Here is a 19,987-nt window from a genome sequence, read left to right as displayed (position 1 = left end):
CTAGATATGGAGGTACTTCTTGTCATTTCAAAAAGTCCTAATTAGTTTTTTGCTTTTGAGATGATGAAGTGAGTGGAAACATCCTTTCACCTGTTTTGACGAAGAAAATTGCTTTACTGGGTATGTGCTATACTTCCAGAATTATTACAAAAATACAATCGGTGGAGCAACTTCATTTTTAATTTTTGAAAAAAAAAAAAACATTTGCCTTAAGAAATATGACTTTTGAGCTTTGTAAGACACTGCCAATCCCCGATATAATTAATTCACGCGTCGCCCTTTGCTCTAGTTCAATTATTTGAATACTCCATTAAAAATTAACCTTGTGGCAATTTCGATTTGTTGCACAATGATGAAGGCGTTTGGTACATCAAGGCTGATGATCTCTTTACAGGTAGCTATCCATCAAGTTATTTTGTGAAATTAAATGCGCTTTTTGAACACGGTTTAACAGATGAATGCAAATGAACACACTGTCATGAGACAACGGACACTAGCCTTCTTCCATAAATCAATAATAATATCAAAAATGAATTTCTCAACATGTGATCTGAACACTTTTCCAAGCAAGTAGCAACGGAATACTTTATTAAGGAAAACTTTTGATCTACTGCGGGTGGATGTTTTTTTTTAATTGTGAGTAGGCTGTCTCACATGATCTGCTCCTTTTTTTTTTTTTTTAAGTATGTCATCATACACCATAATTACACCTGCCCCAACTTTGTGGGTATGTTTTTTGAAGTTGATTTTTCTTTTTCTTCTTACGGCATATGCGTGTATGCATTCCCTTCTCCGAGATGTAGTATCGCAGCACCAAGCTGCTTTCAATAGAAACCTCTTATTAGATGGTGATTATCTTGCCTGCGTCTGGCTTCTTTCAGTCGCTGACTTGAAGTCGGAGAGGCCAGGGGCACACGAGGAAGAAAGGAGTGAAAACTTCCTGAACCTAGCTTTCACCTCCCACCTCTCAACTCCAAGTGTACCCCACAAACTATCAACCACCAACCTTATTTAGGCTGTTTTTTGGGGGGTGTTCATGACTAAGAATGATGTTTTGTTAGTTGAGTGTATTACAAATGTTACATGGTCTTTGAAAGAGAGTAATGTAGGTTCAAGAGACAGAGCTCCATTCATCTTGTTTCAAATATTTTGCAACTTTAGCATTAAATTTTACTAGGTGAATGAACTACCATACTGTATTTTTATGACTAAAATAATAACACAAATTCACCTTAATGGTGTGTGTGTGTGTGTGTGTGTGTGTGTGTGTGTGTGTGTGTGTGTGTGTGTGCGTGCGTGCGTGCGTGCGTGCGTGCGTGCGTGCGTTTGTGTGTGTGTCTGAGTGTGTTCAATGTGTGTGTGTGTGTGTGCGTGCGTGCGTGTGTGCGTTTGTGTGTGTGTCTGAGTGTGTTCAACGCCAGCACCGGTGTTTCTGAAGGCCTTGGGCAGATTACATTTACATGGCCACACAAAGAAGGTGAAATTACATTGGACAAGAAAAAAATCTGTAAGCCAAGACACACGCTATCAAATGATGACAATAGACTGTTGGATATGAATGAATACGATTGATCTAATTTGTAAATTGTAGTTGCCTCCTTGCACGCCACTGCATCAGCCCATACATAGAACCAGAAATGTGCTATGTAATGCAGTTAAATCCTTTGAGTGTTCAAAGGATGATGACAGTTTTGTTACCTTCCCGTGCTCTCCAAATTAGAATGTTTCCAACTCTGAAATGCCAGCAGCTACACACTGATTAGGAATTGAGGAAAAATTAAATGAACTGAAAATAAGACAGAAGGAAGACATAGATGACAGGCGGAGGAAAAAAAATAGCCGGGAAGGGGTCTTCATAGGACCCCACTGCTCAGCTGTCATTCTGTTGGCTTCCAAAGAGTCACACAATGGACTGGACAGATGGTCCCAAATGCACCGCAGTGAGCTTGACTCTATTAAAAGCTGTTTGCTTCATGCCAGACGCCAACAAGATCTATTTGTTTCTCATTTGGATGTACATGTTTGACGACCAGCTTTTGTTGTTGTAAGAAACCCTCTTGCGTGTTTTGGCCACAAAATGGCCATCACAAGTGTGACTATGATGTCGGTGTTAATTTGAAGATAATCAAGAGACAATCAAAAGCAACACATGAATGTGTTCAAACAACAGTACTGTGGCTGATTTGCACCGAGTGGCTGTCAGCCAACGCTGCAGCGTATGGTGAATTTATGGCTGATAACTAATAACTGGACAACCATACAAATATTGGCCCTTATGCTCTCCCCACCACAGGCAACCTACACACAATTTTACTCCGTACCTCCTTGCACTCTCCTACCGCTTGACTTCCTAAAGAGCAGCTCTGTCACCTCGGAATGATCAACTACTCCGACATGCTGACCTTTCTCCGTCTGGCCTGTTCCCTGCCCTGCTGCTCTCTCGCATGTAGATGAGTCACAGACCAATGAAGATATTTTGCTCTTCTTTTGGTTTGTGGGCGGGAAAGCCATGCATTGACATAGTGAAATTAGTTTTGGTAGTAGTTTATGGTGCCCGACCCATTTTCAGATTAACCATCGGCTGAGGTGATTCATCTCGACACTGAGAGCCTGTTCGAGAGTTGACATGACAGGCGATACAGGTAGTTCAGACAAATTGGGCGGATGTTTCGATGACGATGCACAGACAGATGCGGTGTCCATAAATCTGTCTGCACCATTTCAATTTTGTGACATTACCAAATAAACCGATCTCTGAACATTAAATGAGCACTTGCTCAAACAAATAGATTTCCTTCCAATCATTCTTATCGTATCTGATTTTCAGATGACAGCCATTGTACTAAAAAAATCTTGAACATTTGACACAAGAAGAAACAAACATACTTCATAATCTTCAATAATAATTGGAATACCGTTGTTTTTATATTTTCATTCATATCAGGAAACTCACTCACCTCTGATGCTACTACAATACAATGTACATACAATGACAATTGCATCAACAATGACTGAATTGTCACAGGCTTAAACAGAAGCATAAATCGCTCAAAAATCGATGTATAGATGAATGCTGACTGAGGTAACGCCGTAGATCACAAAAAACTGGACTGGAAGTTAATGGTTGGTTACCTTTTATAATTTTTCCAGTTCTATTATTCAAATTGGGGCCTTGAATTTCGTACAAGTCATTATGGTTCTGGACCAGTCCGGAACAGGAGCGGATCCCCCAAACACAGACAAAGATAAGATCGAGTACAAAAAAAGGTGTCCAAAAACGACAGGGAAAAGCCAATCAATGAATAAAAGAAAAACACCAGGTTGGGTCTCCCTTCTGGCTTCGCAGAACCTCGGTTGTGGTAGAGAGTCTCAGAGGAACTTAATCCGTGGTGGAAAATGCTGCGTAGCGCACAGTCACCAAAGCCACTTTTCTGCCCCGAGAATGCGCATAATTCTGTTATGGTTCTGGACCAGTCTGGAACAGGAGCGGATCCCACAAACACAGACAAGGATAAGATCGAGTACAAAAAAGTTTCATTTTCAAAATAAATAACGCTACTAACAAAAAGAGCTTGCAAAAGGCAAGAGAAAAAAAAAACGCAAAATCACACACGACGAGCAAAAGCCAAACAATGAATACAACAAAAACGCACCAAGGATCACAATACCAAAACAAAACAGAGATAACAAGAGAAACAAACCAGAATGAGCTTGCAAAAGGCAAGAGAAAAAAAAAACGCAAAATCACACACGACGAGCAAAAGCCAAACAATGAATACAACAAAAACGCACCAAGGATCACAATACCAAAAGAAAACAGAGATAACAAGAGAAACAAACCAGAATGCAAACGAGACTAGGAACGAGATCAAGATTCACAAAGGTCTCGAAAATAAGCACTTGCACGTGAGACATGAGCAAGGCGAATATTCCGACAACTGATGATGGCTTGGCAGTCTCTTATAACAGGTGACAGATAATGACATGACGAGAAACTGGTGCGAAATGAGAGGGAGAGCTCTCCACTGCCACCTGCTGGAGACAAAACAAAACCTTGACACAAGCTACCAAAATAATTGGTTATTTAATCACTGATCAGACATTGGAGCTGCAATTTACAGGGAAATTGTGTCACAAATGATGTGAACGTGCTAATTCGATGTCTTTGAGCCGCTATTACGCCTTAGCAATGCAGTACTTAATCAGGCAGTGTGTGCAGCTGCAGATAAGAGCATCAGCTGAACGCATGAAAAGTGGAATGATTGGCGCCAATCGATGTGCATGGTATCATTAGCCATGCTTCTCCAATGGGCTCCTGTTGACGATCGTTCACCTTTATTAATGATTGTTCACCTTTAGAGCCCCCAGTAATTGTTTCTTCAGCTTCTGTTTCGCCTTATGATACGTAAATTTGAACTTCAAAACATCTGGATAGATAGGAAGACTAAAACAGGTAATCTCATAAAATAATGCCAGGATTGTTTTATTTTTGTGTATCTACTCAATAAAAGTCAATTATTTGGGATTGTTTCTATCATTTTTTTTCTGTCACGTGTGAAGGTTTCACTGTTTATGTTTTTGTTTTCCTGAAACGTTTTGCTTGTTACTGTTGTCCGAGAAAGTTGACTTCACAGATTGAACAGTGTACATGCATGTCTCTGTCTCCAGCTCAGCTGTCCGTTCCTTGTGTTTCAATGGAGTCCAATTCCTTCGCCCTACGTTCCACAGGCACTCATCTGCATAGAAAGGTAACTCACTCCCTTCGCACATGTCCACATAATGCACTCACTTGTAATGTTGCCTTCAAGGTTGGGGGTTATCCACGTAACTCACTCCCTTCGCACATGTCCACATAATGCACATGTAATGTTGCCTTCAAGGTTGGGGGTTATCCACTGACTTTGAGCTTTAAAACCATTGGACTGATTCAGCCTGTGTCCAGGCTGAACGTTTTACAGTTCTGTGGTAAAAGACAGTCAGCGCTAAAAGCTTATTTCGCCAGATGCTGCTGGTTTTGTTTAATTGGGATATGTGTATATTTATTTAAATTCCATGCCTAACACCACCAACAGTGCAAAAGTTAAAACTAAACCAGATAAATATTCACTCATGACACATTAGATTATTGTGCATACTTTATCTTTTCGAAGTCTGAAAATATACTTTATACTGTACTGTAATTTCTATTCTACCAGTACAGGAAATGATACTACTCTACTTTAATTCAAATTCAGAATTCAAAAATACATTTATAGGACTTGCTAGAGCTCAAATGATCCAATCATAAGAAACCATCTAATATTCAACCAATTCACCCCAACCCTCTCTTGCTCTTTTCTCTCTCTCATTTGCACACAAGCACATGCTCATTTCCATGGCATTTGTCTACATGTCCCCCTAGTGACCAATATAAGTACTACACTATCCATGCACTGCTTTCCCACTACAGTGTATTAAATCATTTTGATTGTATGTATTATTTCTCAAGGTACAAGTCTACTACTAATAAATCACTTATTATAATGAGTTTAAAAGTGCAAAGGTTTTAACAACATTACAGATACACTATCACTAAATGAGAATCAGCTAAAATATGTTGAAACATACTTTTCAAAATCAGTCGACATCTGTCACCATCACCATCGTTTTGTCTATCTGCTTTGTTGCCAAACAACTGCTACGTAACAATGTCAGACTGCCCTACCTCCAAAGAGATTGAAGCTGACTCTCCTCTCCATCCAGCTTTGTTGTTTCTTCTCAGATGTTGGGTGGTCCTTGTCTCTCGCGTTCTCTTCCACTCTATCTCCTTTTCACTCATTGTCAAGTTCACAGCGTCTGTTTCTCTTTGAGCTTCACGGCATCCAGCCATGGGCTGAAACTCAATACTTGAGTATACACAATTAAGTTCACACCAGAGGTTATTGGATGGAAGTATGGTCCCGTTCTGCAAAACGTGTGAATCAACCGGAGGATGGGAGGTTAGGAGTGCTGGCAGGTTATTTGGTCAAGGTTAAATAAATATTGGAGGTTAGCAATGTTATAAGCTGCATTGCCTGGATTTTACCCTTTGAGGCCTTTGCTTTGCAATTTAAAAAAAAAGACATGTCAGTGTTTAGTTTATGTGCAGTAGACCTGTTTCAGAGTGGGCAATGTCTAATATTTAATCATAAACTGATTCAATGGGTAAATAAATGTTTTACAAGGCAAAGGGCAGATCTTTTCGTTTTCATTTAAAATCCAATTCACATGTTTTGCTTGCAAAGCACAAAATATTTACAGAAAAACAACAAATTTTCAAATGTTTGTTTTTGTTCCAAAGTGTGCTCAATTCTTGACTGGACCAAATGAAAGACCAACACAATTAGTGAAAAAAATGGACAAATTCTTTCAATGGAACAAAACAATATTCCTGGTTTTATCTCACCCCAGCTGACCTTCGCAGCCTGTTGAGTGTTTCAGTGTTTTTCCCTGTTGTTAACATGCCATTGGGAGACCCATGACAGGCCACTTTAAGACACCTCAAATACACACAATTCCCCCCCCCCACCCCACTAACCCCCACACACGCAAACACTAATGGCAGAATGAGTCATTCAGTTATTTGATGGGCGGTGCATGAATGTGTCAGGAGTGTTTTGGGGGTTTCCTGTTTTGGCCCGTGTGCCTCATGTGCTTCCTGGCAGGGGGCTGGTGGTGTCATGTCATCTTTGGGACTGGCGATACACATGCAATTTTCCCAAGGGGTAAACTGATATGGTATAAATAATAGGACATGATAGAATAAGGTGTTTGTCTTGGTGCAATCAAACCATTTTTGACATCTTGTCAAAACATTCTACGCCTGGGATTTTTTTTTTGTCCTAAAAATACTCTGTTTAGGCTTTAAATACTTTCCATCGAATAAGAGGTCAAATGTCAACTTTATATTGTCTCCTATATTTGTGGTGAAAACGACAATCACATCACATTCCTTAACTTTGGAGAAAAAAAGGTCCTGTGAGCACAAAATATTATTTCAAATCTGTAAAATAGTGCATTAAACACATACCATGCACACACATTTTTTTGCTTTAATAGAAATATCTGGAAATGTTTATATCTTACGCCAACTCACCCATACACACAAACTGTCCATACTCGTGGAAGGCGAAGCAGTGGTCAAGTTCCATTAATCCGAAGCAAGCGGTGGGAATTGATCAATTAGCCATGCTTAAAGGTATGGCTCAGCCTGATCAATAACACTGATCACCAGCCAAAGGTTTTTCATTAAGGCTAGCTGTGCTGCATGAATGGACTCTATTAGCATAGATCACACGGGCTGTAAGGAATGCCAAGGCTCGGTCTTCCTGTGTAATTCAATGAATGACAAAGAATTTTACAATAAATGAAATTTAGTTGGATTCATAAACTTGATGACAAAATAATCAATGGCTTGGATTAGCGCTCTTCATTTTACCAAGACAGTTTTATGCTTCTGACTCCACCGGAACCATTCTCTACTGCTGCATGTCTGTGCTTGGTAGAGAGCATGTTGAGAGCTCTCGCATCAACCCAATTACAACTATTGCAGTGGACCCCAGCATACTTGCGGTTCAGATACCCCCCCCCCCCCACAAGTTTTAGTCAATATTTTAAAAATATTTTGCAATTTTTTTGTTTGTCTATTTAGGGGAGAGTTTTTTCATGGAAAATGCAAATTGAATGTTTATCACATTTTTTTGGGAAGATTTTGTATTTATTTAGTTTATTGGTTTATTGTTTTTTAAACAAAAATTGCATTTTAACGCTGATTTTCACTATTCGCCAGCTGGGTCCCTGTCCCCTGCAAATTGCAGAAGTCTTGAAATACTTGAAGCACACCAACATGAGTGTAATTGCGAATTTATCCATTGTGAGACAAATAAAGTTTTTTTTCCTTCTTCTTTCCTAATTAAAAAAAAAAGGCTGATTCGGATTTTGGGGGGAAAAAAAATCTGAAAAGCAACGCATACAATATATTGTCTCAATCTACATAATGTTTAATCACAATGCAGTGTTCTAAATACGGATGCTACTACTATAATACAAAATATGATTCATTTGTACAATGTGAAAAAAAACACTGCTGTTTATTTCACACCGTACTACCATTCCTGGTATCCTCGTGGTGCACGAATGAGTCCCTGCATTTCTGGTAGAAAACCCAAGTAAGAAAAGGCGTAACGGAAATGCATTGAATGGCGGTTGGAGACTTTATTCATGGAACCGCAGCATTACAGCTCTGTCCACTAGGGTTTAATATTGCGGTTTGATAAAAATGTATTCATTTACTAGTGCCTGGATGTTACGTTAGCGTCCTGACACACACTTCATCCAAATAGACTTTATTTTTCCATTGTGATTTTCCCTTTTGTTTTTAGTTACCTGAAAAACAGCGGATGTTGCTCCATAGTGATAATTCAGATCCACGAATCCAGCGGAACCCAGGGGATCAGCCACAGCGTAAAACACAAAAACTGCCACTGACAAACTCACCTTTCTCACCCTCTCCCAACCCCCGGCGGGGCTCGGGGCCATTGTTTCACTTACACAATCCACAATGAATTAAAAAATGGCCACGCTTTGTTCAGTGAAGCTGATGCATACTGTTGTCACGGAACCTGTCGTTAATGTGCCATCACTGCATTTCACATCCTCGGCAGACACAGGCAGAGTTTCCTCCATCTGTGAGTGCGCGTGTATGTGTGTGTGTGTGTGTGTGTGGTGGGGGGGGGGGTTGCATGATAGAGAAAAAGACAGGCTTACTGTAGAAGTGCAAGAGATGAGTCGAATGAATAACAGGTTGGTAGGTAGGTCATGTGTGTGTCACTGCATATGTGTGGGTGGATGTTTTTGCGCATATAGGAAGGGAGTGGGTCACAGAGATATTGAGGCAGATGGGACGAGATCATCCTGCTTTTGCCATGGCTTGAAGCATCTTTTCTTGACACGGTTAAAATGACATGGGCAGTTGCTCATTTGCTTGAGCACAAGCATTCTGCATATACTGTACAGTGTTCATGAAAATCTATAAACACTGTACATATGGAACGGATGTTACCACACAAACGATTTAATGCATGACTGCAGTCATAACTTTGATTATTTCACCCCTTTCTTGACATTTTAAACTCACTATTGGATGCTTATGTAGTGAACTTCAGATGTTCATCATAGATTTAGATAAAAGCCTCAGGAATTCAAAAGGGTTCGATGATTCCCTCGTTGGGCTGTACAGGAGAAGATTGATATTTCCGTGCGCTTTAGGTGGGTGGGAGTGGGTGGTATGGATGGATAGATGACACCCACATCCACCTCCACTGGGGAGAGGAAGTCCCTATCAGAGCACAACAGGAAAGAGACAGAGAGAAAACAAGTGTCTTTTTGGTCATTAAATCACTTCCTTTTTGGCCTACTTCCCCTTCAACCTCTTCATCCTCCCAGCACGCTTAAAACAGCCTTTTAGAGGACAGAGCAGTTGACGAAGCATCTTGATCTCTGTGCAGAACTGTGCGTCTTCTTTTGCTTTTTAAAGGACAGGGGTGCCCAACCTTTTCAGACCCAAGATCTGCTTTTCAAGCAGCCCGCCTCCAGAGATCGACCAGTTCAGTGTCGGCATCGCAAACCCACACACCTTTTCCAGCGTGCATTAACTAACCCCACAACACTTTTTTCTTGTTGTCATACAACCACGAGAGAAAACATCGCTCTCTCTCTGCTGCTCCTTCACATGTCCGTGCATGCACGCGCACGCATAGCCATAACTGACCCTACCATGAACGAAAACAGAAATGTATACCAGATACAGACACAAGGTAGATCTCTGAGTTTGAAAAAAGGAAATCGCTGGCGATCCAAACAATGACACGTTGTCCTCCTGCAGATGCTTGTCGGTCTGCATCTGGTGCTTTGATCGTCATCAAAGAGCGAAAGCAGAGGAAAAAAAAGTTGGTCGATGGTCATAGTCGTTTCAATGTTTTCAGGAAACATCAACTGCCTTCTTTCACAAAAATAACACCTTCCAATGTTTTCAGGAAACATCAACTGCCTTCTTTCACGACACAAAAATAACACCTTTCATGTTGTGTTTTCACACTGGGTAATGCCAAATGGGCTGCTGATGAAATTAGAAATTTTGTATAAATCTCACATTTAACTGTTGCACAATTCCTTTTTCACTCTTCCAAAAAAAGAAATAAAAGAACGAAAGATACGACTTCCTTCCTGTCGGCGACTTCCTGTTTATGTCTGTAAGCAGGTCAACAGTGCCGGCCAGTCGTCCCTGCCTCATTCACTGTCTTCATCCTTTAAAGGTGACACCAAGCCTCCTAATGCAGGATGTGGCGCCCACCCCTTTGCTAAAAACAAATCCCTTCTTACAGTACACATTTTCTCTGTCATTTAAACAAAAGTCCCATTTTAGTACATTCGTTTCCCTTCTATTATAACCACTTTCCAACTGACAACCTGTATTAATTATGGTTTGTAGCAGTATTTTCGCTAGAATGGCAGTCATAAGAGCATGGATCTTGGCCAAGTCCCAATAATTCACACATTCAACAAAAAATAAATTGCCCCGACCCACAATTTTGCAAAATGAAGCAGGTTTTTCATTAACCCGCACCCTAATCAAAGTTGAAAACCTGTATTTACACACTCGCCCTTTTTTCTACTGAGTCATCACAACAAGGAGGGAGCAGCTGCTTCCGTGCAATGTCTGACTTAGCTTCTTTGACTATGACTATCCTCCCCAGACTCGAAGCCACCCATCATTCCAATATACTTTTTTTTCCCCCCCAGACTTCCTCCGTATGATTCATAACAGCCAGACAAATTGGCTATGACCTGGACAGGTTTGTGTTGAGACCCAAGACTATAAAGACTGTTTTAGCTAGCTGCTGTCTGCCACTCCAAACTCATCCATACTTGGCTGGTATTGATCAAACTGATGGCCAGTGCCTCGGTGTCTGTGCTCCAGCATCACATAGCTTCAGATTCTCCTCCCTCATGTCTCTCACCTGGTATCAGATCTGGAGCTTGTTCGGCACTTGTCTTGTACTCACTCCCACTGCAAGGGTTTGTCGAGCACCAGCGAACATGAGCTGCGCGAATGGATTTTACTCCCTCCTTTTTCTGACGATATCGGGCATTGATAAATATGTTTTTCACACCATAGTTTAATATCTTTTGGGAGGAGTTTTTACATTTTGGCATAATTGCCATCATCAGCATTATTCAAAATTTGTTTAGATAGTTTAATGAGGTGAATTCTATCCTGTGTACAGTTCTTTTTCTGAAACATGTATTTATTTTGTGCATGCAACACTTTGTTTTTTTCTTTCCCCCAAAAAAAATGCTGCAGTAGACTGCAAATTTCCCCAGTGTTGGACAAATAAAGTTTATCTTATCTTATTTTAGAAATACAAGACAGGTTCATTGTAAAGCACTTTTCATCAACAACAACAGCCTCCCCCCCAAACAAAACAAAAAAAACCAACGGCATTCATATATATATAAAACAGTGCTTTGATTTATGTATAGAAAAAAAGTGATAAAGTGGATTGTCTTTCCTACCCTGGATCCACTTCTCAATCTCAAAATCCAAGCAAAACTTTGCTGTGCACCATCAGCAAATTCCATTTACAACCTTTTGATATCTCTTGTTTACAGTGAGATCGACAGCCAAATGTCAAGCTTCCTATAGTAGTCACAATGATTATGGTTGAAATTCATTCTAAATGGTTTACTATTCAAATCACACAAACTCAGTCTTAAAACAGCTTTTCATACCCGGAAATCCAGGTGGTTTAAAGGTGCCATGCACTTGTGTATGACCTCGTGACTGACCCAAACAGATGCCTTAGGGATGTAACCAGCAGATATTCCCAGTGGTCCAAGCTCGTGTTTTTCATAGCCATGCTACAGTCTGTGATGTTACAATGTTTCGAGCTGACTTTAGAAATGGACCTTTCCTCTGTTGAGTCCTCAATAAGCATACAAAAAGCGGTGCTGTCCCATGAGGGGTGTGGCGGACTAAATAATCACCATGAAAGTTTGGGAGCAGCTGTTGGCATGTGAAGGCCTGCCAGCAAGTTGGACTTGGTGCTCTGAAAGCCAGTGGGAAAACTAAAAGTAGCCATGTTCGGAAAAGAGGAAGGATCAAAGCTCCATTCAAGCATACTTTTGTGTGTGTCACACCACAAGATATGCTGTTTGTGTGCAACAACATAATGTTCACGATTACGTACATCCATCTGTGGGGAGACACACTCACATGCGCATAAACATACACTGCAGGAAGACTGACACAAAACGGAAGCTGAATCTTTTGTTTGTGTCATATCTTTGGAATGCAGCGCACCACATATTTGATTCTGTGCTTTGGTGAAAACAAGTTGTGGAATGTCAATGTAGAATTTCAAAAAGAAAATGCTTGTCCTTAAGAAGTAAGTCAATTAAATAAATAAATAAATAAATAAATACATAAATAAATATATAAGGAGTAGACAAGTGGTTAAGTTGTAGGATTTTGCATTTGTCTGTTTGTCAGTCTTCTATTTGTTGCAGTTATCAGCCATTATTAAGAATCATTAGTTGATTGATGATGGCAAAAAAGAAGCCTATAGCCCTTCCTGCATTTTTTTTAATTGACTGACTGTCGACTGAAGTTGTGAATGCACACATAAAGATAGTATGGCTGATTTTGATTGCTGATTCCACGCGTCCGACTAAAGTTAGCGAATAACCAATTATACCCATACATATTATCCTGATTGATGTTATGCTGCAGTCAGACGGAACGTGAGCTGAGTGTTTCTGGTGGTGCGTTTGAATAAATAGTCAATACAGTCCATGCGGTCGGGCGCGAGGAGCTGCGGATGAAGTGTTTAAATTTCCTTCTTTGCCTATTTCGCTGGGGTGTACAAATGTGAACTTTTTGCGGCACTGACAGCCAATCGGCATTGACAATGTACTTTGTACATCACACTCAGCACCTGCAGTGGCACAGACACTCACAGCGTGAGGGAGCTCCTCCTCTTCTCTGCTCGAGGCAACCCTCATGGAGTTTCCCAATTCCGGTAACGGCCTACAAAGTTTCAATGGAACCAGTAAAGCGAAGAGACACGGTGGCCACAAGATGCCCACATACCGAGAAGTAACCAATCAGACGATAGCTGTTTTCCACATCAAATTAAGGAGAACAGAGGCCCAATCAGACTAAACTTAATTTTATTTGCAGATTGAATATTTTTATAGGTGGCCCGGTAGTCCAGTGGTTTGCACGTCGACTTCACAGTGCAGAGGTACCGGGTTCAATTCCAGCTCCGGCCTCCCTGTGTGGCGTTTGCCTGTTCTCCCTGGGCCTGCGTGGGTTTTCTCCGGGTACCCCCTTTTCCTCCCACATCTGTGTGCCCTGCGATTGGCTGGCAACCGGTTCAGGGTGTCCCCCGCCTACTGCCCGAAGACAGATGGGATAGGCTCCAGCATCCCCCGCGACCCTAGTGAGGATAAAGCAGTTCGGAAAATGAATGAATACTTTCATAAGTATAAGGAGAAAATGGAATGCTCAAAATTTCCAACCAACAGAAATAGCTTGGAAAAGGGGCATCCTGCTTATTCTCAACACAAATCATATTGCAAACCCAATAAAAGGATATTAAAAATGATGATAATTGGATCTTTCAGAATGATAGTAAGCCTATCCAATCTGTGGTCAAAGGTCGGAGCCATAGATACATGTGTCTGTCAGTTCCTGACAGTCACAATTGTAAGTTGATCTTGTGCAGACTATCATAGATTAATTCCCATTCTATGTCAATGCAAAAAAAAAAAAAAAAAAAATCAAAAAATCTCCATAGAGTTGAAGTATCTCGGGTCAAAAGTCATTCTGGTTCATGTTTTATTCTTTTGTCAGTGCTCTACTGATTGCAACCTTGAACCAATTTTCCAATGACATTGACTACACACTGTCTTCAACAGCATTTTTTCACATTTATTCTCAGATGCTGCAAGTCTCATCATCAATCGGGACACAGGGGTGCAGTCCATTCACTGGATCCCATCAGTAAAATAGATTGGCTGTTTTTGTTCGTCGAACTTGCATCCGACTGCTATTTTATGAAGAACAACACCCAGTCCACTTTCCCTCAGACACGCAGCTACATAGCCGGCAAATATCTTAAATGTTATGCGTGGAAGTGCCAAGGGCCACGCATGTGACGGCTTATGGTCCCGCTCTCTGTTGATTACTCCGCTCTCCAGCGGTAGGTCACACAGATCAAGGCCGCTGTTGCTCCTTTGGGACTTGAAATCTTCTGGTTTTATGGGAGGCGATTTGAGGCCGTCACACATCTCCAGTTCATTCTGCTGAATATCATTTTTTTCCCCTCCCACTGGGTTCATTTATTTTGGCATGAGAGAACGTGCACTGACCTCAGACATTATTGTACAACAAAAGTCATTTCATCGTACGCCAATTCATATCTTTGCCATATTGCACTATTGTTTTAAACCAATTTTTTTCGTCTTGACCAAGTTCTTATACTGATGTGATAAATCCTGATGCAACGTTCAAAACAATTTCACCACGGACTTTTGGCGGGGGACTCAAACTATCCCTTTGCGATCCCTTTGTTATCATAGCCACTCAAAAACTTTAAACTAAAGATCAAGAAAATTTTACATTTTTTTGAGTGAAATTTCTCAACTGTGTTTCAGAGAATTATTAGCTGAAAGGAGGTAAAGTTTAGTTTTGATCTCCTTCCTGTTAGTCGTTTGCATTCCTATAAATACATTTTATGCATCTTTTTTTATTTTACTTCCGTAGTGGACTTATTTTTTGTTATAGCATCCTTAGGTTGTATTCTTTAATTTGATGTGAACATGAGAGATTGATCCCCGCAAACTGTTTGACTGAGGTGTTTGTTTTATGAATGCCCCATCAATGTGGAGATTGTCAGATTGGCTGTAAATGTTGATGGGACATCAGTAGAAAAAAAACAATGGTGTGCGAGAAAAACCCCCCAAAACAAAACAAATGGGCAAGTGACCTCCCTGGCAGAGGCAGTGAGGTTGTTTTCCATGACAAGGCAAATGTCCTCTTACTTTGGCAATTGTCAAGCCATAAAAAAATAATAATAAAAAGTGTTTCTTTTCAAATAGGTTCGTCTAATTTCCAAAATTACTTGCACAGAATTAAAGGAATCAATGATGACGCATGTAGTGACATTCAGGTTGTCGTTTTCTGACAGATGCCGCAGACCTTTGTCGATCCCACATGTAGGGATTTTTTTTTTTTAATTTTATTTCTTTTTTTTGACACGGTCGAGGCAAAGGTCAAGATTCTATATGCAGTGAAGCATTCACCTTCGTCACTCAACTGAGCCTTGGCAAGATTATGCCTTTGTGTCTTGCTCTCTGTATGTGCTGGGTTAATTTTTTCCACAATGGCGCCAAGCAAACACAGGGGAAGTGCGCGTTCCTCAAAGTGTGTGTGTGTGTGTGTGTGTGTGTGTGTGTGTGTGTGTGTGTGTGTGTGTGTGTGTGTTTGTTTTTAAAAGACATTGGTGCAACAGTTTTAACAGAGCAACTCCTATTGAATTAGATGTTCTAACCCCCTGCTTGCTAAATGGATTTCTGAAGTGGCTGTAGTTGGAGGCTTTCAATTGGACGCAACCTTGAGTCCTTTTTTTATGAGCTCTGTAGGATTTAAGTGCCGGTATAACATGAGCACTGAATGTGTGCTCCTTATTTTTTGAAATTGAAAAATCTCTAAAGGCTCCCCCTATTGTGTAGGCAATTAATGGAATGCTGGCAGCGAGGTTCAGGTGCTTAAAAGTTGTTTTTTTTTCCTCCCTCTATCGCTCTCCTTATAATTACTTATAAAGGATAATCATCAGGAGGGGGGGAAAAAAGCATCATAATGCTGCAGGCTTCCTCTTTATGCACAATGATGTATAATGCATGCTTTGAAATGAAACGGCAGCGGCCTTCAAACCATTCCGTGTCCCAACCTTTGTGCGTTTGTTTTGCGTGCCGCCGTGATGCTTTTGTGTCACAATGGCGGCTGTTCCCATTAACAATGCTCGCCTATTCATTGAATCTTTACATGTGTAAAGTTTGTCCATCAGGTGGGCAAACAAAAGGTACAACTGCCGCTATTAGCGATTTGAAAGTTGGCTAATTGGCTCTCTGAAGACTTCTGCTCTTTCTCTTCAGTCTCGGTCAGCCTCCATCAGTTTTAACAAGGAGGGAGATGAGAGATTTTATTTTTTTATTTTTTGGTAACATTTACTCAGTTAAAATGTTATGAGATTTTTGATATCAAGTAAGAACCTTTTGATAAATGCCTTTTACTCTTAGGCTTGTAAAGTAGCAACCCCCCCCCCCCACCCCACCTCCCACTACATTTGTGAACTTCCAAGTTGTGTCAAAGAAGAAATCCTCATGCTCAAAACTCATCTTGTTTTAGCGCGTGTTGTTTTCATTTTCCTTTTTTTTCTACAAGCCAATACACACGACTCCAAACGGTAACATTAGCAGCAACGCGAGCGCTAACTCAACAATGTTACCAATAATAAATGCCACAGCGGAAATTCCAGTGTGACCATGACATGACGTAAGAAGTAGACTCAGTTCACTGCAGGACTCGGCTAAGTCTGGGCCTGTTTTCACTAACATTAAAGTAGGACTTGGTTTACAAGGCAGTGTAATGTAGTTAGTAAATAAAATGGAAAAGAAACATATTCATAGGTGTTATTTCCTAAAAATAATTCCCTAATGCCTTCACTTTGTTTTTTTTAACCCTTTCATGCACCAATAATGATAACCCGTGAACTGATTACATGATAGGCTGTTTACTGTCGTAACTGCTGTCCCTGAAAAGGTTCAATTATGGCAATAAATTATTTTTGTTACAAATGCATTTTTGGCGGATATTGTGCACGTTCTCAGCTCTCAAGCCATCACATTTTACTGTCAATGAATCCACTTTCCTAATAAATTGTCATCATTCGGCTGATCCCCAGCAACCCGGAAATCCACTTCCGATGGTAAATCGTCTTCCGCTTGTACCCTCATTTGCTGTTTGTGTCAACCTGCCGCATGGCCGTGCAGGAAGCGCGCGAGTGCATCTCAGTGAGCATGAGTGACGCGTTTAAAAGCTTCACAATAACACTGGCCGACACAACTCGGGGCTGTTTGTGTGATGGGAAGGAAAGCCTGTTTAGAAATTGACAGCGTTACATCTGTGCGTGTGTGTGTGAGCTGAGTGTTATGTTGCTTTCGGCAAGTTATTTATGTGTGTGTGTGTGTGTCCCCGCCTCCCCCTTTTTTTTTCTCGCTATCTACGTGGTTATCTTTGCACTCGGTCAGTCAGGAGCTGATGTCCACCTTCGGGGACGCACACCACATGCATTTCTGAATATTTTCACCTGAGGCTGCACTTGTTAGAGTGTGCAGATAAATTCATGTACATTATTTATACAAATTCTGGGCGAGTGAAGGCAGGCAGGTTGAACGCATTTATGGAGCAAGAGGCCAGGCTCTGCAAGCCAAGCTCCAAGTGAGGGCTTGTGGAGCTGGCTACTTTCCCAACTCTGACTGACCGGCATGCATTGTGCTGCATGAGAACATATCTATCCCATGATCAATCAATCCATTTGTGTTCTTGAATGAAAAAAAAAATATTTTGGGCAACCCGGCCATGAAGTGAAAAATGCCCCAAACTGTCAAATATTGGCACATGCACTTTGCTTTGTATGTCACTTCAGAGTTACAGTTTCTGGGTTCAAGTCTCAGCTGAGGCCTTTTCATGGGTGGAGTTCTCATTGCAGATTTTCTTCCAGTATTCCAGCTTCAAATTTGAAAACATTTGCATCTGTGGAATACTAAAAAAAAAAAAAAATAAATGTCCACCTGTGAGTGTGAAGCCTGGTTTGTCTATGTTGTGTGGCTTGTGTTTGAATGGCGACCGGTCCTGAGTGTACCACACAACTCAGGTAACGTCAACTGGAGTAGGCTCGACTTGAGCACGAATGTGCACGAATGTGCATCGTGGCCAATTACGTGCCACTAGGATTGTTTCACCAGATATCCTTTATTGTCTTTACTGTGTGTGTCGACATGGGAAGGTCTGGTCAGTCAGTCTCTATTTGTATCAGCTAAGGGGAACTGGGTAAGTATTACTGGAGATGTTTTACTTTTTTTAATTAGGCAATGTGGGTTTCATAAAGCGGATTTCAGTCTCTCATCAATTATGCTCCATTATTCTCAGCAGTAATACACGCAATATTTTGAGTTTGAAATTTTGCTTCAAAATAATTTCATGGAGCGGATCGCCGACTATTCGTAAAGATACTTGAACTTTTTTTTTCTATACAGTACTCAATTGTTATTTGATATTTTTATTTTTATTTTGTGAGAATATTACGACAAGGGATGCATTCAAAATATAAAACTGAAGAAAAAAAAACTTATCGGATAAAGGATATTAAACACTAGAATACAGAAATGCTTGTGCAGTTGCCAAAATAACTTGAGAGAGCACCTTTGGGGAACAAAAATTGCAAGTGACTTGTATTTAAGATACTATTGTTTCGGTTATTGCCACAGTGACCCCAGTTCACCACTTTAGAGTTCAGCAATGTTGGTGGACCAACCAGCACAAAATATGTATATTTCAATACTTGATCTTGTAGTGTAGGAAATTTCTGTTTGTGTCATTCATTAGCTTGGTTCCTTTTACTCCTGACCTTACCTTCATGATTTTGTCGCTTCTGTTTCTTTCACCTGAGCTGGATGTTGGATAATAGATCAACATTCCTGAGTTGTGACATAAAGCTTGTCGTGAAGAACACACAGTTGATTAAAAAGAAAAAAAGGGACATTTTATGTGGTCTACGGTACACTGTTAGTGCTGATAAACTACCTGCTGTGTTCTTAAATGCAAATAAATAGTCCGACCTCCTCCCACACAGGAGCCGTCGCCTGCACAAGTGGAAGCATCACCAGCTGGTTGTAGTCTCCACGTCCCCCTGGAGCTGGAGTTGACTGCTTCGTGCTTCTCATCTCGAAGACCTTCAACTTTATCATAGAAAGGGCCTGACTACTCAAATGAGGACCTTTAAATTGAAATTGTTGCATGATTTTGTTTTTGTGTGCGTGCGTGCGCGCGATCGTTGTTTGCATTTTACCGTGGCCTAACCTTACCTAGTGACACAATATGGATTAAACATTTTCTAAATCTGAACCTGAATAGTCACTTTTTCGTCAGGGCTCTGTGTCTGCACTGTGTCAAATTGTGTGAGGAAGTTTGGATTTTTAAAATGAAATTATAGAGCATTCTTGTGAACTCTTTGTGTATGATCATGTAAAATACATTATATAACTGTTAACTGATCCCTTTTAATTGTCATCTTACTCCACAACTTGATGTAAAATGAATCCCGGTGTACAATGTATGAAATAAAATGATGACAGAAATTGTGTTTTTACATACAAAAAAAGTGTTGCACGTCTCAGTCAAAAACAATGAAAGAAATAGTGTCCGAATAAAAATGTACTCTGCATCTCACAATGGGTAGCAATGTGCTGTGTGAAGGGGGCCAATCCGCAAAGAAGCAAATGTGTTCGAACATTTTTTGTGTGTGCTAGTGTGGACAGCGCTCAAACATACACACACACACACACACACACACACACACACACACAATCACATACACGATTTCACAAAGTCAGAGTCATCTCAACATTATCTAGATTATCAAATGAACCTCGCGACTCAACTTCTGCTGTATCCATATTCAATTACTATATACATACATTTATATCAATTCATATATTTTTTGTGCGTTTTTCACGTGATGAAAACGGACTTTGATGGCCCACGCTGCAGGAGAGGGTGGGGTGGTGTGAGCAGTGTCTCATTTGCAATGATTTACGATGAAGTGAGGTGCATTTGACCAAGGCA

The 19,987-nt window shown here is 40.6% G+C and overlaps 1 protein-coding gene across 3 annotated transcripts in view; it reads left to right on the top strand.

Moving 5' to 3' along the window:
* The window catches only part of LOC109519145 (adhesion G-protein coupled receptor D2), a 75,567-nt gene extending 56,067 nt beyond the window's left edge, over positions 1-19,500 (top strand). For 2 of the 3 annotated variants that reach the window (XM_019875517.1, XM_019875518.1), the window contains 2 exons: positions 4,669-4,748; positions 18,996-19,500. In XM_019875517.1, coding sequence (XP_019731076.1) covers positions 4,669-4,748; positions 18,996-19,112 — 197 coding nt within the window. In that variant the 3' untranslated portion in view covers positions 19,113-19,500. Of the gene's footprint in view, positions 1-4,668; positions 4,749-14,021; positions 14,533-18,995 lie in introns of those variants that run through there. The other variant, XM_019875519.1, reaches the window with a different exon arrangement.
* Positions 19,501-19,987: the final 487 nt, after the last annotated feature.

This window comes from Hippocampus comes, unplaced genomic scaffold (genome assembly GCF_001891065.2).
Source record: "Hippocampus comes isolate QL1 unplaced genomic scaffold, H_comes_QL1_v1.1 scaffold132, whole genome shotgun sequence".
NCBI classification, from domain to species: Eukaryota; Metazoa; Chordata; class Actinopteri; order Syngnathiformes; family Syngnathidae; genus Hippocampus; species Hippocampus comes.
This window is presented reverse-complemented; position numbering and strand designations above follow the sequence as displayed.